Source organism: Bombina bombina, chromosome 2 (genome assembly GCF_027579735.1).
Source record: "Bombina bombina isolate aBomBom1 chromosome 2, aBomBom1.pri, whole genome shotgun sequence".
NCBI lineage: Eukaryota > Metazoa > Chordata > Amphibia > Anura > Bombinatoridae > Bombina > Bombina bombina.
In genome coordinates, this window is record NC_069500.1 from 470,091,712 (window position 1) to 470,117,191 (window position 25,480).

At 41.3% G+C, this 25,480-nt stretch overlaps 1 protein-coding gene across 7 annotated transcripts in view; it reads left to right on the forward strand.

Moving 5' to 3' along the window:
* Positions 1-25,480, forward strand: part of GIT2 (GIT ArfGAP 2) — a 460,714-nt gene that overhangs the window by 369,365 nt on the left and 65,869 nt on the right. For all 7 annotated transcript variants that reach the window (XM_053702096.1, XM_053702097.1, XM_053702103.1 and 4 more), the window contains one exon: positions 5,110-5,295. In XM_053702096.1, the coding sequence (XP_053558071.1) occupies positions 5,110-5,295 (186 nt within the window). The remainder of the gene's footprint in view (positions 1-5,109; positions 5,296-25,480) is intronic.

A 25,480-nucleotide genomic window follows, 5' to 3' on the forward strand; every position in this document is an offset into this window, starting at 1 on the left:
ATTCTAACAACATTAGTAGAGAAATTGTTGTTCCTTCATTATGTCCTAATCCTAAGAATTCTAAGGAAAGATCGCTACATTCTTTGGATGTAGTTAGAGCTTTGAAATATTATGTTGAAGCTACTAAAGATTTTAGGAAGACTTCCAGTCTATTTGTTATCTTTTCTGGTTCCAGGAAAGGTCAGAAGGCTTCCGCCATTTCTTTGGCGTCTTGGTTAAAGTCTTTGATTCATCATGCTTATGTGGAGTCGGGTAAGTCCCCGCCTCAAAGGATTACGGCTCATTCTACTAGGTCAGTTTCTACTTCCTGGGCTTTTAGAAATGAAGCTTCTGTTGATCAGATTTGCAAAGCAGCAACTTGGTCTTCTTTGCATACTGTTACTAAATTCTACCATTTTGATGTTTTCTCCTCTTCTGAAGCAGTTTTTGGTAGAAAAGTACTTCAGGCAGCTGTTTCTGTTTGATTAGTCTGCTTATAATTTCAGTTTTTTTCATTATAAAGATTAAAACTTTTGATTTGGGTTGTGGATTATTTTTTCAGCGGAATTGGCTGTCTTTATTTTATCCCTCCCTCTCTAGTGACTCTTGCGTGGAAGTTCCACATCTTGGGTATCTGCTATCCCATACGTCACTAGCTCATGGACTCTTGCTAATTACATGAAAGAAAACATAATTTATGTAAGAACTTACCTGATAAGTTCATTTCTTTCATATTAGCAAGAGTCCATGAGACCCACCCTTTTTTGTGGTGATTATGATTTTTTTGTATAAAGCACAATTATTCCAATTCCTTATTTTTTGATGCTTTCGCTCCTTTTATCACCCCACTTCTTGGCTATTCGTTAAACTGAATTGTGGGTGTGGTGAGGGGTGTATTTATAGGCATTTTAAGGTTTGGGAAACTTTGCCCCTCCTGGTAGGAATGTATATCCCATATGTCACTAGCTCATGGACTGTTGCTAATATGAAAGAAATGAATTTATCAGGTAAGTTCTTACATAAATTATGTTTTTCATCATAATTTACTATAATTTTTTTTTTATAAAATATGAAGAAAAATTTTAAAAAAATACCCATTTTATTCTTCCGTTGGCCCCACTCACAGACTGATATACTACAGGAAAGTTTTCCTCTGTGAAAACCACAATTGGGCAGAAAGAAGCTACTACCAGGTGGCAACCGGGCCATAGAACAAGCTATTGATGCTGCTGTTCGTTCCTGGCAGACTTCTTCTCATTCTGTTTTGCATATCTATCTGAATCATGCAAGTTTAATTTGGACTTTCCTATCCCTGTAAAACAATATTAAAGATCAATATACTGTATTATTCTGTATTTAGTTCTGTGTAACAGAATCAGATTTACCATTAAGTAGTGAACTCAAACAGTAGCTCTTGGCTACCATCAAATTTGAAATACACTACACAATAATTTTACCAAAAATAACAGGCAAAAAAAATGAAATAACTGAAAATACAATTTTCGGCCGCCAAAATTTCGGTGCATCCCCTACTCCATATATTATCACAATATGAATAAGTTACATTGTTTATTAATAGTAAGAAGGTCCAGTCAGGCGTGTCTCTTGAACCATGCTGGTGTCTATTCACCTACAATCATTTGATTCCTTTGTATTTTCACAGTTTGTCAAACACTGTGAACCATACCGAGGCTGTAGTGTGGAACTTATATTAGCTTTAGATTCATATGTAAGTCTACATGGCAATTCTAAGTAAATATGGTTTCATTTGTATTCTCATAAATCTATTCCCTTGGCCCTGATAGACTTTGTGTGTGTTCTTTATGGCCTTCTTGCTTAGAGTTGAACAAATGTGAGAAGCATCAAACACCACAATGGCTCCAATTCCCTCTAGTTTTTCCACTTCTCATAGAAGCTATCAAGATTACTGACTTTTCCTCCAGGTCAGTGGATACTACATGGTCATGCAGAGGAATCAAGCTTCAGATGAACTGCTGTGAAGAGTGGGCATGATTCAGAGAGAACATACAGTTTACTATTTAAACAACTTTCCAGTTGACTTCTATTATAATTTGTTATCCATTCTCTTGGTATCAATTGTCAAAAGTTCAGCAATGTACTACTGGGAGTTACCTAAACACACAAGGTAAGCTATTGACAAGAGGCATGTATGAGCATCCACCAATTAGCAGCTGGCTCCTGAGCCTATCTAGGTATGTTTTCAATAAAGGATACCAAGAGAGCAAAGCAAATTAGATAATAGAAATAAAATTGAAAGTTGTTTAAATTGCATGTTCTATCTTAACCATGAAAGTTTCATTTTGACTTTACTCTCGCTTTAAAGGGAAAAGAAACCTATTCTTCATTCACAATTTGGTTAGAGCATGCAATTTTAAATAACTTAGGTAGGTTCATGAGCACTAATGCAATACTGGTGGCTAGTTGCTGATTGGTGGCTGTCTCCCAGTAGTACATTGCTGCTCTTTCAACAAAGATACCAAGAGAATGAAGCAAAATTGATAATAGAAGTAAATTGGAAACTTGTTTAAAACTGTATGTTCATGAAGATAATTTTGGGTTTCATGTCTTTCAGTTGGATTTTTGTGCTTGTTTTTAACCCCCAATCTCTAATGCCCTCCCCCCACCTTCTCAGTAAGTGACAAGTGGGTGGTACAGCCAATAACTGCACCACCCACACTAGGTATTTCTATTCAGCACACAACCATGGACTGCTTCTTCACTTCTAAATAATCTTCTTAAACTTTTTTTTTCACTTTGACCCCTTTTTGCAATACATTATTTTTTTGCTACCACCATTATTATAATATAGTCCAAAAAAAACCTTTTCAGACAAGTATCCAATGTTTTAGTTTTTCATACATCAATATACCACACAAGTGAGTAAATTAACGAAAATAAGTCAATTCAACTTTTGTAGCCAATCACTAATGCTTAGACTCATTGTCTAACTCATGTATGGCGAAAAGCAACACCCATGCATTTAGAGAAGTTCAATATTAGCTATGTGCCTGCCTCGCATAAAGGGACACTGTACACTAGATTTTTCTTTGCATAAGTATTGTGTAGATGATCCATTTATATAGCCCATCTGGGAGTGTTTTTATAACAATGTATAGTTTGATGATTTTCAGACTCCTAACCAAGCCCCACAGTGTCAGATGTATACACGCGTTTACAGACTACTGCTGGCTCCTGTTTGTTATCTGTCTTTTCATATACAGGGAAGGGGGGGGGGGGAGTGTCTGCTCTTCTTGTTTTCCCAGCCCCTTTTACTGGGTGTCAATAGTGCTAAACTGGGAGCTTCTAAGTAAGTTTTTTTAAAAAGGTTTTATACTGGATTTTTAGATCAGTATCTGTGCATATTCTTCTTTATAATAGTGTCTATTACATGCAGTTATATAAAAATTTGTGTAAACTGTCCCTTTAAGCAAAATACCAAAAAAAGTTACTAATTCATACACAACCACACACTCGCTCATAAATACAATAACTAATAGATACTCACACTCACAGTACACTATCAAATCTTGTGGAGACCCCTAAAGCATGAGTAAGGGTTAACAGCCCGAAACGTCGCTTTTTGCTGCTGTGTGCCAAGTGCTGAAATGGAACAATAAAAGCTAAGTTTGTTCAACAATTTTCCTATCTTTTTGGTGCTGTGGAAATCAGTTGTCTACATATTACAGAGAGGTGTGTGCAGTGGCCCTCTACCACGAGCATCAGGTGTGTGCTGTCTGTCACTTGGGAACTGGCTAAAATATTTTAAGGGACCCCCTGGGGAAACTCTTCTCCTAGACAGGATAGGCAGCAAGTTAAAGGGACAGTACACTGTAAAATTGTTTTTATATGAATGTATTTTCAATGACTTGTTATACCAGCTGTAGAGTATAAAATTGATGAGAAATTGCATTTTTTTGGTTTGTTTGTGTATATAAAGTAGCTGGTTTTGTGCTTTTAAACCACAGTCTATTAGAATGGGTTGAGCTTCAGGTAATATCAGATCTCATTATGTTATCACTTTTATGTACACAGACTTGCTTCCTTATCTTATTTTTGTCTGTAAAAGTAAAGCTTAATACATAGAGAGAACAATGGAAAATTAATTTTATTACTTAACTACCATGCCCCCCACTGAGAGTCTAATCTCTTCTGCTGGCTGTGTTTTCTTAGGCTATTCAATAGAATATACTCCAGTATAGAAACTTTCACAATAGGTTGGGCTACCACAGGCTAAATCAGCTATTTCAAATGCCAAAATAGGGGTAAAGGAGCTACTTGTAAACAATTTAAAACACTCCAACAGGTAAAATGAATCATTGGGAACAATTTAAAGGGGAGAACATTTTGGGGTGAACTGTCCCTTTAACTTAATTTCTGCCTAAGGTGGTGGTCCTTTGTATATTTTTTGTAATTTTGATTCTTTGATTCCGTCTGAATGCTTGAAGCAGATAGGAGGCTTTTCTACAGAGACCTGATGTTGTCAAAGTTCCCATATATTTGAAAACTACAATGGAAATGTGTTACAGTGTTATTGTTTAAACTACTCTCCTGATAGTTTCATGGGCCAATCACCAAGCTTTAGTCCACAATTGTGTGTTAACTTCATAGTCCTCCTTGTACTGCAGCAAAAATATACCAGTTATATATATTTGTCCCAGTATAATCAGTAATTGGTAAAAAGGTGTAATGTAAAGGCCTCTACAGACTAAGGCATAGGATATACTTATGCCTTTCAGCTTTTCTACTGACCTAGTGGTAGTGATTTTGAGAGTGTGTCAGAGAAATACAGATTTATAGTTGCTAATGCCTGAAATAACTGAAACAGGTAGCTGAAACATATATGCAGGGGATTCCCTGCCCCCAGACTTCTTGGAGGTGTGTCTACCTTATTGTGTGGCCAGAGGACATATACCGACCAGTACTGATATGGTTCTGCTTTGAGTGTCCAGAAACTGATTAATATGTATGGTTTTCTGTCAAAGAAAAACTGAAAATTCAGCATTTAATAATTGAAGGTTCTGTACCAGTACTCGTTTTATTGTCCTCCATCCCAGAAATGATTATGATTTCTTTTAAAATGTATTCCATTTTTAACTTTTCAATAAACAGCTTGAACAGGAAAGTTAAACAGAGGAGTATGGCCTGGCAAGAACTGTCTATCCCTGAAGTTGGAGACAATGAATCAGATGTAAGTTCTGTCCTTCCTAGCACAGAAGACGTAATCCGAAAAACTGAACAGATAACCAAAAACATCCAGGAGCTTCTGAGAGCTGCTCAAGAAAATAAGCATGAGAGGTAGGTGTAGATGATGGCAATGGTAGAAGTAGCTAAGAAGTGGTCTTCTACTCTAGTCCTCAAGGACTTCAGATTAGAAATGTCTCTGAAGAATAATTAATTAATCTAGCAAACATAATCTGTAATCCTTATGTGAGGCCTTCCCAGAACTGGAGTTAGACATCCCTGATGTGGAATGTATTTTCTCTTCTAAATGGTAAATGTAATCTATGAGTGTTTAAGGTTTAGGATTAGTTTGTTATAATTATTATTAATAATATTATACAGTATAGCACTAAATATACATTAAAACTAATAGTGCTGTATTCTTTCACGTATTACTTCTATTTAGCATATAACCTTTTTTTTAAGATTCTTTATCTAGTGACCTTCATTTGCTATTTAATTTTTTTGCTTTATCCCAGAGCTGTTTTGTTTAAGCTTTAGTTATGCATGTTTTAATGAGTAGTACAACTGTATTCTAGGCACAAATGTTATAAGCTATATGATTTTAAATATGTTTAGTACTTATTTCATTTTGATCTACTACTCATAAGTCACATTTATGTACTTTTACTAGGGTTACAATCAAAGAATACTCAGTTTACCAACTTTACTGTTGTACCAATTGTCATACCACTTTTGTGATTTACTTAGTGGAATGCACTCAGTGCAATCTACAATATACAGGTTGTTCAACAAGATAGGCTAGAGTCCGTATCGGAGAACATCTGAATGATATAAGCTGTGGCAATGAATGTTCTGACTTGGCTAGGTATTTTATATTTAATCACAATCAAGAAGTAGCCACATTTAGCTGGCAAGTGATTGAAACTGTTCGCCCGGTACCCAGAGGAGTGGATAGAACTGGCAGATTGTTTTATAGAGAGAAGCCTTTTGGATTTTCCAATTGCGGACAAGGAGTCCTAATGGTTTAAGTATAGAGGGAGATATAATTAACTTTTGTCAATCCAAGTGATGGTCTATCCCTCTTTTATCCATATTGGAATCTCCATCTCTTATATCACATGAATTCACATATTTAGTTAAAATAAGGACAGTCATTCAAGTACATGTTTAAAAAAATGTAAAAAGGTTGGTCATATGTCTAATAATGCCCATTTTTTTTATTTTAGGGATTTTACTTCTCCCATTAAAATATGAAATATTACTATGAGATATATATTTTTTTTAAAGCTAAATATAATTAATGTGTGTGTGTATGTATATATATATATATATATATATATATATATATATATATATATATATATATATATATATATATATATATATATATATATTAAGTGACTACTCCATGTAAATAGTAATATCATTTCATATGTATATATTATATGCTTTCTTTTACAAGATACGATGAGTCCACGGATTTCATCCTTACTTATGGGATATCGCCTCCTGGTCAACAGGAGGAGGCAAAGAGCACCACAGCAGAGCTGTATATATAGCTCCTCCCTTCCCTCCCACCCCAGTCATTCTCTTTGCCTGTGTTAGAATTAGGAAGAGGTAAAGTGAGGTGTTAGTTTAGTTTCATTTTTAAATGGTGCCAGTGAGTACTATTTTATTACATGGAGCTACAGGTGGCTTTTCAGCATTGGGAACTGGTGGATTTACATTTCACTGCGCCTCCCAGATTGTATGCTGCCCTTCTCAAAATGGTCTTAGCCATGCTAACTAAGGCCCTGTATGTCTCCACAGACGGACAAGAAGATACTGAAGACTTCTTTTGAGCTGTGGAATGATTCATGCTGTCGATCAGCAACAAGGTATGTGCAGTTATTTTCCTGGGACAGCCTTAACTCAGGACTCACTGCAGCCTTTCTGCCTGTGCACCCCAATTTTTGGCCAGGACCTCCATACAGGGGTTAAGAAGGATGTGGTGGGGGTGGATAGCTTGTGTCGCTCGGGGCACATGTGTGTATGTGGGAGCGCATATGGACTTTGACTAACGCTGGGAGATTTAATTATGTCTGACCTAAAAGCGGAGCTTGCCTCCGGTGTTTACTGAGGGGTTCCGTTTGATATTATGGTCACTTGCAACCGCATGGTTTTTATTTCATAGCGCTTTTTAGACTGTGCAGCGTGAGGCTTGAGGGTATGTGATATGGCCGTTAAGCTGAGATTGCAGCGAAAGTACGGCTCTCGGTTCTATGAGCCATTCTCTATGACGTGGGGTTTTGTGCCGCCCACAAAGGGCGGCGTTTGTTTCCCGCGCTCCGGATGCCGCGCTTCTGTTTTTCTCCTACGCTATTATTGCCGAGAGTGTGATCGGAGCTTCTCTTCTGCTGGGACCGCATGGTTTAATGTTATAGAGCAAGCGGTCTTAGGCAGTGTGTGTTTGACATCGGAAACAACTTCGAGGGGGCAGGTAGGCGCCTCAGCAGAGCTGTTGAGGCTGCAGAGGCTAGTTTTACGATCCGGTACTCTAAAAAGTTATATTACTTGATCACATTTTTTATTTCCCTCTGTTTTTCAGTTTAAATTAATCTTGATAACACATTAATTGCAAGGCAAGTGTTATTTTTATGCTCAGTTGTTAAACGTACAGCTGTCCATTTTATTCAGAGCTGTTTATTAACACATTAATTGCAAGGCAAGACTAAGTCTGTGGTTTTCTCTGTACTAACATGGATGTGACTGTTCCATGTTCATTATGTTTGAATGCAATTATAGAACCTCCCGTTACCTTTTGCCCCTTGTGTACTGAGAGGGCTTTACAGTTTAGGGAGCAAATGTTTTTTGATTCAGATTTAAATAAGGCGGATGCTTCTCAAGGTTCTAACGATGAGAATCAGGGTATGCCACATCTTTCTCCCCAAGCGTCACAGTCCCTAACGCCTACCCAGGCGCAGTCCAGTACCCCTGCAGCTTCACCTGCATTTACTTTACAGGACATAGCAGCTATGTCCTCTACGCTGTCTGAAGCGTTGTCCTCTTTTCCCGTCTTGCAAGGCAAACGTAGGACGAAGGACGACTTCAGATGCTTTAATAGCGAGGTCTGAAATGCCTTTACAGGGAACAGAATTGGAGCTCCTATCTGAAGGTGAGCTTTCTGAATCGGATAGCGCTCTGCTTCCAACGGATTCGGAAGTGATGTCTTTCCGGTTTAAACTGGAACACCTCCGTCTGTTATTGACGGAGGTTTTGGTGACTCTGGACGACTGTGATTCAATCGTGGTCCCTCCAGAAAAATGTAGTAAGTTGGACAGATATCTGGAAGTCCCTTCTTATTCAGATGTTTTTCCGGTTCCTAAAAGAACTTCAGAAATTATTGCTAAGGAATGGGAGAGACCAGGTATACCATTTTCTCCCTCTCCCATTTTCAGGAAGATGTATCCCATAGCGGATGCTATCAGGAATTCTTGGCAGACAGTACCTAAGGTGGAAGGTGCTATTTCCACTTTGGCTAAATGAACTACGATCCCTATTGAGGATAGTTGTGCCTTTAAGGACCCTATGGATAAGAAATTAGAGGGTCTTCTTAAGAAACTCAAGGATTACTTTTGCAGCCGGCAGCCTGCATTGTCACGGTTACCACGGCGGCTGCTTATTGGTTTAATGCTCTGGAGGAATCTCTTAAAACTGAGACTCCTTTGGAAGAGATTCAGGAAAGAATTAAAGCAAATTACTAAGTTGGCGGCTAAGAGCTCAGGGTTTTCAATCTTAGCACGTAGGGCCTTATGGCTTAAGTCCTGGTCTGCCGATATGTTATCCAAGAGTAAGCTTTTGGCTATCCCTTACAAGGGTAAGACCTTGTTTGGTCCTGACTTGAAAGAAATTATTTCTGTCATCACGGGAGGTAAGGGTCACCTCCTCCCTCAGGATAAGAAATCCAAACAGAGGGGTTGACAGAGTAATTTTCGTTCCTTTTGAAATTTCAAGGGAACTCCTTCTCCCCCTTCCTCTAAGCAGGAGGGGGGCTATTCTCAACCCAAGTCCACGTGGCAGCCCAACCAGGCTTGGAACAAGGGCAAACAGCCCAAAAAAACAGTTGCTGCCACTAAGTCAGCATGAAGGGGCGGCCCCCGATCCGGGACCGGATCTAGTGGGGGGCAGACTATCATTTTTCGTCCAGGCTTGGATGAGAGATGTCCAAGATCCTTGGGCAATAGATATAGTATCACAGGGATACAAACTGGAATTCAAAAATTCTTCCCCCAGAGGAAGATTCCTTCTTTCTCGATTGTCTGTAGACCAGATAAAAAGAGAGGCGTTCTTACGTTGTGTGAGAGACCTATCCTCCATGGGAGTAATTTGTCCCGTTCCAATCCAGGGACAGGGGTTTTATTCAAATCTGTTTGTAGTTCCCAAAAAAGAGGGAACTTTCAGTCCTATCTTAGATCGCAAGAGTCTAAACAAGTTTCTCAGAGTTCCATCTTTCAAGATGGAAACTATTCGTACCATCCTTCCATTGATCCAGGAGGGTCAATTTATGACTACTGTGGATCTAAAGGATGCATATCTTCATGTTCCTATCCACAGAGATCATCACAAGTTCCTGAGGTTTGCCTTTCTGGACAAACATTTTCAGTTCGTGGCTCTTCCTTTTGGTCTGGCCACGACACCCAGAACTTTCACAAAGGTTCTGGGGTCGCTGCTAGCAGTTCTGAGACCGCAGGACATTGCAGTGGCGCCTTATCTGGACGATATTCTGATCCAGGCGTTGTCTTATCAGCTAACAAAATCTCATACTGACATTGTTCTGTCCTTCCTGAGGACTCATGGGTGGAAGGTGAATCTGGAGAAGAGTTCTCTAGCTCCACAGACAAGGGTTCCTTTCCTGGGAACTCTAATCGAGACTCAATCCATGAAAATGTTTTTGACGGAGGTCAGAAAATGGAAAATTCTGAACACATGCCGAGCCCTTCAGACCAATCCCCGGCCGTCAGTGGCTCAGTGCATGAAGGTAATTGGATTGATGGTAGCGGCAATGGACATCATTCCATTTGCTTGGTTTCATCTCAGGCCTCTGCAACTGAGCATGCTCAGACAGTGGAATGGAGATTATACAAATTTGTCTCCTCAAATACATCTGGATCAGGAGACAAGGGACTCTCTTCTATGGTGGTTGTCGCTGGATCATCTATCCCAGGGGACATGCTTTTGCAGACCCTCATGGGTGATAGTGACAACGGATGCCAGCCTGTTATGATGGGGAGCAGTCTGGAATTCCCTGAGGGCTCAGGGGGTTTGGACTCAGGCGGAGTCTCTCCTTCCCATCAATATTCTGGAGTTGAGAGCAATATTCAATGCGCTTCAGTCGGACAACATAACGACGGTGGCCTACATCAATCACCAGGGGGGAACAAGAAGTTCCTTAGCGATGACAGAGGTAGCCAGGATACTACAGTGGTCGGAGTCTCACTCTTGCCATCTGTCCGCGATTCACATCCCAGGGGTGGAAAACTGGGAAGCAGATTTTCTGAGCAGATATTTCATCCGGGAGAGGGGGAACTCCATCTGGAGATATTTGCCGACCTGATTCTCAGATGGGGCAGGCCAGAGTTGGATCTCATGGCATCTCGCCAGAATGCCAAGCTTCCGAGATACGGGTCTAGGTCCAGGGATCCCCAGGCCGAGCTGATAGATGCCTTGGCAGTGCCTTGGTCCTTCAGCCTAGCTTATGTGTTTCCTCTATTTGCTCTCCTTCCCCGGGTGATTGCTCGAGTCAAGCAGGAGAGGGCATCAGTGATACTCATCGCCCCTGCGTGGCGTTGCAGGACTTGGTATGCCGATCTGGTGGACTTGTCATTCCAGCCTCCGTGGAAGCTTCCATTGAGGAACGACCTTCTCATTCAGGGACCCTTCCATCATCTGAATCTAGTTTCTCTGCAGCTAACTGCTTGGAGATTGAAGGCTTAATTTTATCTAAGCGAGGGTTTTCAGATTCGGTTATAGATACTTTGATTCAGGCACGTAAGCCTGTTACTAGGAAAATTTACCATAAGATATGGCGTAAATATCTTTATTGGTGCGAATCCAAGGGCTACTTATGGAGTAGAGTTAGGATTCCCAGGATTTTGTCTTTTCTCCAAGATGGATTGGAGAAAGGGTTGTCAGCAAGTTCCTTAAAGTGACAGATTTCTGCTTTGTCTATTTTGTTGCACAAGCGTCTGGCAGATGTTCCAGATGTTCAGTCTTTTTGTCAGGCTCTGACTAGAATCAGGCCTGTGTTTCGACCAATTGCTCCTCCTTGGAGTGTGAATTTAGTTCTTAAAGTTCTTCAAGGGGTTCCGTTTGAACCTATGCATTCCATAGATATTAAGTTATTATCTTGGAAAGTTTTGTTTTTGGTTGCTATTTCTTCTGCTCGCAGAGTTTCTGAGCTTTCGGCATTACAATGTGATTCTCCTTATCTTATTTTTCATTCGGATAAGGTAGTGTTACGTACCAAACCTGGTTTTCTTCCTAAGGTTGTTTCAAATAAAAATATTAATCAGGAAATTGTTGTTCCTTCCTTGTGTCCTAATCCTTCTTCTAAGAAGGAGCGACTGTTACATAATTTGGACGTGGTCTGTGCCTTGAAGATTTACTTACAGGCAACTAAGGATTTTCGTCAATCTTCTTCCCTGTTTGTTGTGTTTTCTGGGAAGCGTAGGGGGTCAGAAAGCTACGGCTACCTCTCTTTCTTTTTGGCTGAAGAGTATCATCCGTTTTGCATATGAGACTGCTGGACAGCAGCCTCCTGAACGAATTACGGCTCATTCCACTAGGGCTGTGGCTTCCTCATGGGCATTCAAAAATGATGCTTCTGTTGAACAGATTTGCAAGGCTGCAACTTGGTCTTCTCTTCACACTTTTTCAAAATTTTACAAATTTGATACTTTTGCCTCGTCTGAGGCTGTTTTTGGGAGAAAAGTTCTTCAAGCATTGGTGCCTTCCGTTTAGGTTCCCTGTCTTGTCCCTCCCTTTCATCCGTGTCCTATAGCTTTGGTATTGTATCCCATAAGTAAGGATGAAATCCGTGTACTCATCGTATCTTGTAAAAGAAAAAGGAAATTTATGCTTACCTGATAAATTTGTTTCTTTTACGGTACGATGAGTCCACGGCCCACCCTGTTTTTGTATGACAGGTCTTTTATTTTTGTTAAACTTAAGTCACCTCTGCACCTTGGCTTTTCCTTTCTCTTCCTAACTTCGGTCGAATGACTGGAGTTGGGAGGGAAGGGAGGAGCTATATATACAGCTCTGCTGTGGTGCTCTTTGTCTCCTCCTGTTGACCAGGAGGCGATATCCCATAAGTAAGGATGAAATCCGCGGACTCATCATATCCTAAAAGAAACAAATTTATCAGGTAAGCATAAATTTCCTTTTTTCCTTGGTAATATCCTTATTTCAAAATCCAAAAACTAAATGGCCAGGATTGACAAACAAAATGGGCAGTTAACATCACTGGTTGAAGGGTCTGTGTGTCAATTTGATCCCTTTTTATAGTGTGTAGTGATGCTAATAGGTGATGTGTGCAATTAATCTGTATTTCTTTCATAAAGGTGGTGAGAGTCCATGATAAATTACTCTTGGGACTCTTGGTAGTGGCACAAGAACACCCTATGGGAGTTAGTCACAGGCCTGCCACAGGTTTTGCGGGAACCATTCCCTATCCTCCTCTTGTTGGTTCTACGCCATACTCTAGATATTTAGATCCTCGCCTGTCACGTGTAGAGCACTAAATTGGCTGTCTACTAGAAGCAGTTTCTGCTGCTTATGATAAGGCCAGTAGTACGGGTACCTTTCAGGTAAGTCTGGTGGTTGTAAAAACAAGAAAAAAAGAAAAGGAAATCTGTTGGCACCTGTGTAGCCTGTAGGATATTAGTAGGTACTCACTTTTGGGTATATCATAGCCTGGGAACCACCCTGTTTTTGTATGACAGGTCTTTTATTTTTGTTAAACTTCAGTCACCTCTGCACCTTGGCTTTTCCTTTCTCTTCCTAACTTCGGTCGAATGACTGGAGTGGGAGGGAAGGGAGGAGCTATATATACAGCTCTGCTGTGGTGCTCTTTGTCTCCTCCTGTTGACCAGGAGGCGATATCCCATAAGTAAGGATGAAATCCGTGGACTCATCGTATCCTAAAAGAAACAAATTTATCAGGTAAGCATAAATTTCCTTTTTTCCTTGGTAATATCCTTATTTCAAAATCCAAAAACTAAATGGCCAGGATTGACAAACAAAATGGGCAGTTAACATCACTGGTTGAAGGGTCTGTGTGTCAATTTGATCCCTTTTTATAGTGTGTAGTGATGCTAATAGGTGATGTGTGCAATTAATCTGTTGTTCTCCAAAACCACAGAGATATGCTTCTTTTTTAAGGGATTTGAACAGGGGCGTTATGGGTACAGTGTGTATTGGGTTATTGATGTTGATATATTTCTTTCATAAAGGTGGTGAGAGTCCATGATAAATTACTCTTGGGACTCTTGGTAGTGGCACAAGAACACCCTATGGGAGTTAGTCACAGGCCTGCCACAGGTTTTGCGGGAACCATTCCCTATCCTCCTCTTGTTGGTTCTACGCCATACTCTAGATATTTAGATCCTCGCCTGTCACGTGTAGAGCACTAAATTGGCTGTCTACTAGAAGCAGTTTCTGCTGCTTATGATAAGGCCAGTAGTACGGGTACCTTTCAGGTAAGTCTGGTGGTTGTAAAAAAAAGAAAAAAGAAAAGGAAATCTGTTGGCACCTGTGTAGCCTGTAGGATATTAGTAGGTACTCACTTTTGGGTATATCATAGCCTGGGAACCATTATATAAAGCACTTTTTAGTTTTAGGGCATATAGGTACCTTATTTCACACAGTATTTTTGGCTTCTTTTTTTGTTAGCGCGCATTAGTTTTTGTTTGCATACTTTTTGGTTAGCACATGGCAGCTTATGCGCTTTTCAGCTTTATGCGTGTCAGATTTTTCACATTTTTATTGCTTCCGCTCCTCTTACACAAACTAGTAGATGCGCTATTCAGTGTCTAATGTTCTGCCTGTCATCAGGTTAGCGTTCATCTGATAATATATGGATATTTAACACTCTTGAAGTTTGCTTAAGCCTCTGGTTTAGGGGGTAAGATTTAATTTCTTCCAAGAGCTACTATATTTGGATGTAAGGTTGCTTTATTTACTCTACCTATTATTGCTTTTTAAATCGTATGTAATTTTATTTTCTCAGTGCCTGTCTGGGTTTTTTTTCCGATATGGCGCATATTGATTCTGATCCCCTCTTCTGTTATTACTATTACCCTAGAAGCTAGATCCTCTGAACACTTTCCAACTAATATTAAGTTTCAGCTTTGCATTGTGTACTGATCATTTTATGTATTCTGATCAGTCAAATGCTGCTCTTGCTTCTAAGGGTATCTGTCTTCCCTTTAGTTCTACACAGGGGACTTCTTCAGATTTAGCTCCAGGATTTAAAGATTTTGTATGCTCTGCTGTATCTGAGATGTTGGCGCCATACCCTCTCCTTGTCAGTGTATAAAGGTGGTATTGAATAATCCCTCATCTATCGTTTCTGATTTAAGTAAATAAAAGTCTGTTAAGATGAATTTTCTAGGCCATGGTGCTTCTAATTTATCCTCTGAGGGGAAAGTGTTTTCAGATGATCAAGGGTCAGCCTCTTTCCCAGATCCCCAAGACTTATACCGTTGGAAAGGTTAGGCGATTACGGTGGGTCTTGGGGTCTGTAGCTGCTTAGATGCCTGAGATACAGGCTTCTAAGCAGCATGCCCCCATCTCCCTATATTTGTCCATTTTAAATAAAGTTGTGCATGACGTCACCGCGCGAAACGTGAAGCCCAGGCAATGCCTCTCACTATTCAGGCCAGATTACCGGGGTGGGAGTAGGTGGGAGCCCCCAGATTGCCCTCAGGGTGGGTGAGTGCTAGCGATGGCTCTGAGCCGTCGTTGGCACCTGACTGAGAAAATTTGTGACGGCTCAGAGCCGTCGTTAGCGCTCAATGGGTTAAAGACCACATAGACAGTAAAATAAAATATTTTCATAGAAAGGCCTTTTTGCAAGCAGGTTTTCTTATTAAGCAAGCAGGGGTCTCAAACTCAACTTACCTTGGGGCCACTGGTCACGTTTTCTTCTCCCATGGGGCTGCTTCCAAAATTTCGAATTAAATTGAAATATATATATATATATATATATATATATATATATATATATATATATATATATATATATATATATATATATATATATATATATATACATACACACACACACACACAGACCCAAACACACCATTTAAAAAAGTCCCATGACGTTTCGGTACCTTTGTCAAATGGTTTCAGCATAATGTAGATTGTGCCATCTTGCTTCCGGCTTCGAATCATATAATATAACTGACCTTTATATACACCACTTATTCACTGATCCCGCTGATATTGGCGTTTTACATTCTGTGGTTACTAAGCCCCACCCCTCATGGACGTCCATGACGTATATGATAGGTCCATATCTACTGAATAAGAGGAGTTGTGCATATGCTTTTTGCTAGACTATGTATATAATATATATAGTAGTATCCAAAATCAGTGCACTCACTTAAACCGATAGCAGCTCCCGGGGTGCTTTGTGTAGGAAGGTATGCAGTTCAGCATAAAGAACGGCACAGCACTCAACTGACACTTGCAAAAGAATAAAAATGTTCCTTTATTTGTAAAAATTAAAATTCCATGTCACCAACCAGTGACATGGAATTTTAACTTTTACAAATAAAGGAACATTCCGGTGAGTGCTGTGCCATTCTTTATGCTAATATATATATATATATATATATATATATATATATATATATATATATATATATATATATATATATATATATATATATAGTCCAAGTTAAGGACAGCACTATCCCACACAATCCAGCTGCCAAGGTGCACTACAAACCAAATCTGTCTATGTAACTTGTTTCTATGGATCAATAAATGGATTATGTCTAAAGACCAGTGAGTGCCTACGTTCTTGGGAAGGATATATATATATATATATATATATATATATATATATATATATATATATATATATATATATATATATGTGTGTGTATGTATATATATATATATATATATATACACACATAAACCAGGAATGCACTCACAACAAATTTGTTTGCTTTACACGCTATAAAAGAGTTCATGTATTGCACTGTTGTATGCTGATGAAGGGGCTGTGAACCCCGAAAACGTTCCATTAAATTTGTTTTGAAAAAGACCTATGAGTGCATCCCTGGTTTATGTATGCACTTGTATCCTTGCACCCAGGCTGTTGTCGACTTGGAGGGCTGAACTGGAAGTTGTTTGATATATATATATATATATATATATATATATATATATATACACTAGTCCTAAAGCCAGTGTACACGGGCCATTTTCTCTTGTTAAGTGTGTTCAGTCCACGGGTCATCCATTACTTATGGGATATATTCTCCTTCCCAACAGGAAGTTGCAAGAGGATCACCCAAGAAGAGCTGCTATATAGCTCCTCCCCTCACATGTCATACCCAGTCATTCTCTTGCAAGTCTCAACAAAGAAGGAGGTCGCGAGAGGAGATAGGAGTTTTTTTACCTAATTATTCTTCAATCAAAAGTTTATTATTTTAAAATGGCACCGGAGTGTGCTGTTTTTTCTCTCAGGCAGTATTTAGAAGAAGAATCTGCCTGCGTTTTCTATGATCTTAGCAGACGTAACTAAGATCCACTGGCTGTTCTCGCACATTCTGAGGAGTGGGGTAACTTCAGAAAAGGGAATAGCATGCGGGGTCCCCCGCAAATGAGGTATGTGCAGTAATATTTTCTAGGAATGGAATTGACTAAGAAAACACTGCTGTTACCCATATGATATAAGTACAGCCTTTAATGCAGTAGTAGCGACTGGTATCAGGCTGATAAATGTATGCGCAGTTGAGTTATTTTCTAGGGACTAGAATTTGACTGAGAAAATACTGTTAATACTGAAATGTATGAGCCTTAACTGCAGTAGAAGCGACTGGTAGCAGGCTTAGTGATAACTTTGCATAACAATGGAAAGTTGTTTTTAAAACGTTTACTGGCATGTTATTCGTTTTGTGAGGTACTTTGGCGATAAATCTTTTTGGGCATGATTTTTTTCCATATGGCTAACGTATATTTCTGCATAGAAACCGTTGTAACAGGTCTCCCACTGTTGTAATATAGAGTGGGAGGGGCCTTTTTTAGCGCAGTTAAAATTCTAGCACAGTCTTCCTGCTTCTTCCTCCTTGATCCAGGACGTCTCCAGAGAGCTCAGGGGTCTTCAAAATTCATTTTTGAGGGAGGTAATCAGTCACAGCAGACCTGTGACAGTGTGTTTGTCTGTGATAAAAGCGTTAAATCATAAATTGATTATCCGTTTTTGGGTATTGAGGGGTTAATCATCCGTTTGCTTGTGGGTGCAATCCTCTGCTAAATTCATACATTTACTGTTAAAATTGTTGGCTATAACTGAATTAGTTCATTGTTTTTTCAACTGTGACAGTTTTTTGTGTTTTTAAAAGCGCTGCAGCGTTTTTTCTATTGCTTGTAAATTTATTGAAAGATTTTTTCCAAGCTTGCTAGCTTTCATTGCTAGTCTGTTTAAACATGTCTGATACAGATGAATCTACTTGTTCATTATGTTTAAAATCCAATGTGGAGCCCAATAGAAATATGTGTACCAATTGTATTGATGTTACTTTAAATAAAAGTCAGTCTTTACTGGTAAAGAAATTATCACCAGACAACGAGGGGGAAGTTATGCCGACTAACTCTCCTCACGTATCAGTACCTTCGCCTCCCGCTCAGGAGGTGCGTGAGATTGTGGAGCAAAGTACATCAAGGCCCTTACAAATCACTTTGCATGATATGGCTAATGTTATGAAAGAAGTATTATCTAATTTGCCTGAGTTAAGAGGCAAGCGCGATAGCTCTGGGTTTAGGACAGAGCGCGCCGATGACACGAGAGCCATGTCCGATACTGCGTCACAATTTGCAGAACATGAGGACGGAGAGCTTCATTCTGTGGGTGACGGATCTGATCGGTGGAGACCGGATTCAGACATTTCAAATTTTAAATTTAAGCTTCAGAACCTCCGTGTATTGCTAGGGGAGGTGTTAGCGGCTCTGAATGATTGCGACACGGTTGCAATCCCAGAGAAATTATGTAGGCTGGATAAATACTATGCGGTACCGGTGTGTACTGACGTTTTTCCTATACCTAAAAGGCTTACAGAGATTATTAGCAAGGAGTGGGATAGACCCGGTGTGCCCTTTTCCCCTCCTCCGATATTTAGAAAAATGTTCCCAATAGACGCCACCACACAAGGCTTATGGCAGACGGTCCCTAAGGTGGAGGGAGCAGTTTCTACTTTAGCCAAGCGTACCACTATCCCGGTGGAGGATAGTTGTGCTTTCTCAGATCCAATGGATAAAAAATTAGAAGGTTACCTTAAGAAAATGTTTGTTCAACAAGGTTTTATATTACAGCCCCTTGCATGCATTGCGCCCGTCACTGCTGCAGCGGCATTCTGGTTTGAGTCTCTGGAAGAGGCTATTCGCACAGCACCATTGGATGAGATTATGAACAAGCTTAAAGCCCTTAAGCTAGCTAATGCATTTGTTTCGGATGCCGTTGTGCATTTAACCAAACTAACGGCTAAGAACTCCGGATTCGCCATCCAGGCGCGCAGAGCGCTATGGCTTAAATCCTGGTCAGCAGATGTAACTTCTAAACCTAAATTGCTTAATATTCCTTTCAAAGGGCAAACCTTATTCGGGCCCGGCTTGAAAGAAATTATTGCTGACATTACTGGAGGTAAGGGTCACACCCTTCCTCAGGACAGGGCCAAATCAAAGGCCAAACAGTCTAATTTTCGTGCCTTTCGTAATTTCAAGGCAGGAGCAGCATCAACTTCCTCCACTCCAAAACAGTAAGGGACTGCTACTCGTTACAGACAGGGTTGGAAAGGCAACCAGTCCTGGAACAAGGGCAAGCAGGCCAGAAAACCTTCTTCTGCCCCTAAGACAGCATGAAGAGAGGGCCCCCTATCCGGAAACGGATCTAGTGGGGGGCAGACTTTCTCTCTTCGCCCAGGCCTGGGCAAGAGATGTCCAGGATCCCTGGGCGTTGGAGATCATATCTCAGGGATACCTTCTGGACTTCAAAACTTCTCCTCCACAAGGGAGATTTCATCTGTCAAGGTTATCAACAAACCTAATAAAGAAAGAGGCATTTCTACGATGTGTACAAGACCTCTTAATAATGGGAGTGATCCACCCGGTTCCGCGGATGGAACAAGGGCAAGGTTTTTACTCAAATCTGTTTGTGGTTCCAAAAAAAGAGGGAACCTTCAGGCCAATCTTGAACCTGAAGATCTTAAACAAATTCCTAAGGGTTCCATCGTTCAAAATGGAAACTATTCGAACCATCCTACCCATGATCCAAGAGGGTCAGTATATGACCACAGTGGACTTAAAGGATGCCTACCTTCACATACCGATTCACAAAGATCATTATCGGTACCTAAGGTTTGCCTTTCTAGACAGGCATTACCAGTTTGTAGCTCTTCCCTTCGGGTTGGCTACGGCCCCGAGAATTTTTACAAAGGTTCTGGGCTCGCTTTTGGCGGTACTAAGACCGCGAGGCATAGCGGTGGCTCCGTACCTAGACGACATTCTGATACAAGCGTCAAGTTTTCAAAATGCAAAGTCTCATACAGAGATAGTTCTAGCATTTCTGAGGTCGCATGGGTGGAAAGTGAACATGGAAAAGAGTTCTCTGTTCCCACTCACAAGGGTTCCCTTTCTAGGGACTCTTATAGATTCTGTAGAGATGAAGATTTACCTGACGGAGTCCAGGTTATCAAAAATCCTAAATGCTTGCCGTGTCCTTCATTCCATTCCAAGCCCATCAGTAGCTCAGTGCATGGAAGTAATCGGCTTAATGGTCGCGGCAATGGACATAGTGCCATTTGCGCACCTACATCTCAGACCGCTGCAACTATGCATGCTAAGTCAGTGGAATGGGGATTACTCAGATCTGTCCCCTTTACTGAATCTGGACCAGGAGGCCAGAGATTCTCTTCTCTGGTGGTTGTCGCGGGTTCATCTGTCCAAAGGAATGACTTTTCGCAGACCAGATTGGACGATTGTAACAACAGATGCCAGCCTACTAGGCTGGGGTGCAGTCTGGAACTCCCTGAAGGCTCAGGGATCGTGGACTCAGGAGGAGAAACTCCTCCCAATAAACATTCTGGAATTAAGAGCAATATTCAGTGCTCTTCTAGCTTGGCCTCAGTTAGCAACACTGAGGTTCATCAGATTTCAGTCGGACAACATCACGACTGGGGCTTACATCAATCATCAAGGGGGAACCAGGATTCCCTAGCGATGTTGGAAGTCTCGAAGATAATTCGCTGGGCAGAGTCTCACTCTTGTCATCTGTCAGCGATCTACATCCCAGGCGTGGAGAACTTGGAGGCGGATTTTCTAAGCCGCCAGACTTTTCATCCGGGGGAGTGGGAACTTCATCCGGAGGTCTTCGCTCAACTGATTCATCGTTGGGGCAAACCAGATCTGGATCTCATGGCGTCTCGCCAGAACGCCAAGCTTCCTTGTTACGGATCCAGGGACCCGGGAGCGGTGCTGGTAGATGCACTAGCAGCCCCTTGGGTTTTCCACATGGCTTATGTGTTTCCACCTTTTCCGTTGCTACCTCGACTGATTGCCAGGATCAAACAGGAGAGAGCATCGGTGATTCTGATAGCGCCTGCGTGGCCACGCAGGACCTGGTATGCAGACCTAGTGGACATGTCGTCCTGTCCACCATGGTCTCTGCCTCTGAGGCAGGACCTTCTAATACAGGGTCCTTTCAACCATCCAAGCCTAATTTCTCTGAGGCTGACTGCATGGAGATTCTATCAAAGCGTGGTTTTTCTGAGTCGGTTATCGATACATTAATACAGGCTCGGAAACCTGTTACCAGAAAAATTTACCATAAGATATGGCGTAAATATTTATATTGGTGTGAATCCAAGAGTTACTCATGGAGTAAGGTTAGGATTCCTAGGATATTGGCTTTTCTACAAGAGGGTTTAGAAAAGGGTTTATCCGCTAGTTCATTAAAAGGACAGATTTCTGCTCTGTCTATTCTTTTACACAAACGTCTGGCAGAGAATCCAGACGTCCAGGCCTTTTGTCAGGCTTTGGCTAGGATTCAGCCTGTGTTTAAAACCGTTGCTCCTCCGTGGAGCTTAAACTTAGTTCTTAAAGTTCTTCAGGGTGTTCCGTTTGAACCCCTTCATTCCATTGATATTAAGCTTTTATCTTGGAAAGTTCTGTTTTTGATGGCTATTTCCTCGGCTCGAAGAGTCTCTGAGTTATCTGCCTTACATTGCGATTCTCCTTATCTGATTTTTCATTCAGACAAGGTAGTTCTGCGTACTAAACCTGGGTTTTTACCTAAGGTTGTTTCTAACAGGAATATCAATCAAGAGATTGTTGTTCCATCATTATGTCCTAATCCTTCTTCAAAGAAGGAACGTCTTTTGCATAATCTGGACGTAGTCCGTGCCCTGAAGTACTACTTACAGGCAACTAAAGAATTTCGGCAAACTTCTTCTCTGTTTGTCGTTTATTCTGGGCAGAGGAGAGGTCAAAAGGCTTCGGCCACCTCTCTCTCTTTTTGGCTTCGTAGCATAATACGTTTAGCCTATGAGACTGCTGGACAGCAGCCTCCTGAAAGAATTACAGCTCATTCCACTAGAGCTGTGGCTTCCACCTGGGCCTTTAAGAATGAGGCCTCTGTTAAACAGATTTGCAAGGCTGCAACTTGGTCTTCACTTCATACCTTTTCAAAATATTACAAATTTGACACTTTTGCTTCTTCTGAGGCTGTTTTTGGGAGAAAGGTTCTACAGGCAGTGGTTCCTTCTGTTTAATGTTCCTGCCTTGTCCCTCCCTTCATCCGTGTACTTTAGCTTTGGTATTGGTATCCCATAAGTAATGGATGACCCGTGGACTGAACACACTTAACAAGAGAAAACATAATTTATGCTTACCTGATAAATTTATTTCTCTTGTAGTGTGTTCAGTCCACGGCCCGCCCTGTCTTTTTTTGAGGCAGTTCTAAATTTTTATTAAAGCTCCAGTCACCACTGCACCCTATAGTTTCTCCTTTCTCGTCTTGTTTTGGTCGAATGTCTGGATATGACATGTGAGGGGAGGAGCTATATAGCAGCTCTGCTTGGGTGATCCTCTTGCAACTTCCTGTTGGGAAGGAGAATATATCCCATAAGTAATGGATGACCCGTGGACTGAACACACTACAAGAGAAATAAATTTATCAGGTAAGCATAAATTATGTTTTTTGCAGTACAGCGGTCCCACCCCTTGCTCTCTCTCTATCCCCTCTCTTTTGCTCTCTCTTTCTCCCCTCTCTTTTGCTCTTTCTTTCTCCCCCCTCTCTTGCGCTCTCTCTCTCTCCCCCCTCTTTTGCGCTCTCTCTCTCCCCCTCTCTTTTACGCTCTCTCTCTCCCCCCTTTCTTTTACGTTCTCTCTCTCTCCCCCCTCTCTTTTACGCTCTCTCTCTCTCTCCCCTCTCTTTTTCTCTCTCTCCCCTCTCTTTTTCTCTCTCTCCCCTCTCTTTTTCTCTCTCTCCCCTCTCTTTTTCTCTCTCTCCCCTCTCTTTTTCTCTCTCTCCCCTCTCTTTTGCTCTCTCTCCCCTCTCTTTTGCTCTCTCTCTCCCCACTCTTTTGCTCTCTCTCCCCCCTCTCTTTTGTGTTCTCTCCCCCTCTTTTGCTCTCTCCCTCTCTTTCCCTCTCTTTTGCTCTCTCCCCCTCTTTTGCTGTCTCTCTCTCTCTCTTTTGCTCTCTCTCTTCCCCCCCTCTCGTTTGCTCTCTCCCCCCTCTCGTTTGCTCTCTCCCCCCTCTCGTTTGCTCGCTCTCTCCTCTCTTTTGTGCGCTCTCTTCCTCTCTTTTGTGCGCTCTCTTCCTCTCTTTTGTGCGCTCTCTCTCCCCCCTCTTTTGTGCGCTCTCTCTCCCCCCTCTCTTTTGTGCGCTCTCTCTCCCCCCTCTCTTTTGTGCGCTCTCTCCCCCCTCTCTTTTGTGCGCTCTCTCCCCCCTCTCTTTTGTGCGCTCTCTCTCCCCTCTCTTTTATATGCTCTCTCTCCCCCCTCTTTTATGAGCGTTCTCTTTCCCCCCTCTCTTTTATGCGCTCTCTCTCCCCCCTCTTTTATGCACTCTCTCTCCCCCTCTCTTTTGCTGTCTCTCTCCCTCCTCTCTTTTGCTGTCTCTCTCCCCCCTCTCTTTTGCAGTCTCTCTCCCCCCTCTCTTTTGTTGTCTCTCTCCCCCCTCTCTTTTGTTGTCTCTCTCCCCCCTCTCTTTTGTTGTCTCTCTCCCCCCCTCTCTTTTGTTGTCTCTCTCCCCCCCTCTCTTTTGTTGTTTCTCTCACCCCTCTCTTTTGTTGTCTCTCTCCCCCCCTCTCTTTTGTTGTCTCTCTCCCCCCTCTCTTTTGTTGTCTCTCTCCCCCCTCTCTTTTGCTGTCTCTCTCCCCCCTCTCTTTTGCTGTCTCTCTCCCCCCTCTCTTTTGCTGTCTCTCTACCCCCTCGGTCTATCCCCCCCTCTCTTTTGCTGTCTCTCTCCCCCCCTCTCTTTTGCTGTCTCTCTCCCCCTCTCTTTTGCTGTCTCTCTCCCCCCTCTCTTTTGCTGTCTCTCTCCCCCCTCTCTTTTGCTGTCTCTCTCCCCCCTCTCTTTTGCTGTCTCTCTCCCCCTCTCTCTTTTGCTGTCTCTCTATCCCCCCTCTTTTGCTCTCTCTATTCACCCTCTTCTGCTCTCTCTATCCCCCCTCTTTAGAGCTCTCTGTCTCTCGGCAGCCCCGGCATCTGGCCCCGCCCGCATCACGCCTGGCCACGCCGCACCCGGCCTGCCACGCATACTCCACCACACGACGCCAGGTCAGTTGGAAGGCCAGGTGTGTTTGTCCTCACGCTCAGTCTCTACTGCGCATGACAGCTTCGGACAAACACACTTGGCCTTTTATTATATAGGATATATATATATATATATATATATATATATATATATATATATATACACATATATCTTCATATTCTGACAAATACTGATTCTGCCTACAACACAATTTCATTTGACCATTTAATGTAATTGTTTATTACTGACCTATGAGGCAAGTATATTGCAGAAATACTTCCATTTCAAATTGCACTCATGTATTTTTCAGTTTTCATTATGTCTCTTTAAGAAATATGTTTTATAGTAGTGGGGGGAAGAAGAATCCAAAGTCTGAAAAAAATATGAATCACTAGTTTTTAGACCTACGTAGGAGGATGTGCAAAAACAATATCTTAATGAGTAATAAATATGTAGTTACTATTTTATGTATTGATTCAGTCTATCTGTAATTACATGCAGTCTAAGTTGATTTAGAAAGTTGTAAGACAAAAAACAACCCTAGAATTTCTGCTAATAAGTCTGAGAGTTATGTAATTGTATTTTGCTTCTCTGACCCAGATAGAAGAGCTGTTAGATAAACAAAATGAACAACACAACAAATGTTTGTTTTTCTGGGAATGAAACAATGGTGGGATACAATGTCAAATGTGTTATTCTTTTGCAAAACAAATAATGATCAACAACAATCTGCACATGTCTAGTCTTTTTCTATCCATCTTGTGAGGTTAATGCTCTATGGGGAACCTTGTTCTGAGGGGCTTGGTTGCAGTTAGAGTGAATGGAGTAGAGCTACAAGGTTCATTGTAGTGTTTAGGGTAAGGATTAATACTGTTACTATGACTGCACTATTTTCTTTCATCTTGGCTTCACATTTCAAACTTGCTGGGATTAATGCTCTGGCATGGGAGTAGACTGTACATAGTGTTTCTTTTCTTCTTTACTGCATCTCAGAGTTAGCTAACACAAAATTTATTTCATGTAATTAGCAAGAATCCATGAGCTAGTGATGTATGGGATATACAATCCTACCAGGAGGGGCAAAGTTTCCCAAAACTCAAAATGTCTATAAATACACCCCTCACCCACAATTCAGTTTTACAAACTATGCCTCCTATGGAGGTGGTGAAGTAAGTTTGTGCTAAGATTTCTACGTTGATATGCGCTTCTCAGCATTCTGAAGCCCAATCCCTCTTAGAGTACAGTGTTTGTCAGAGGAATGTGAA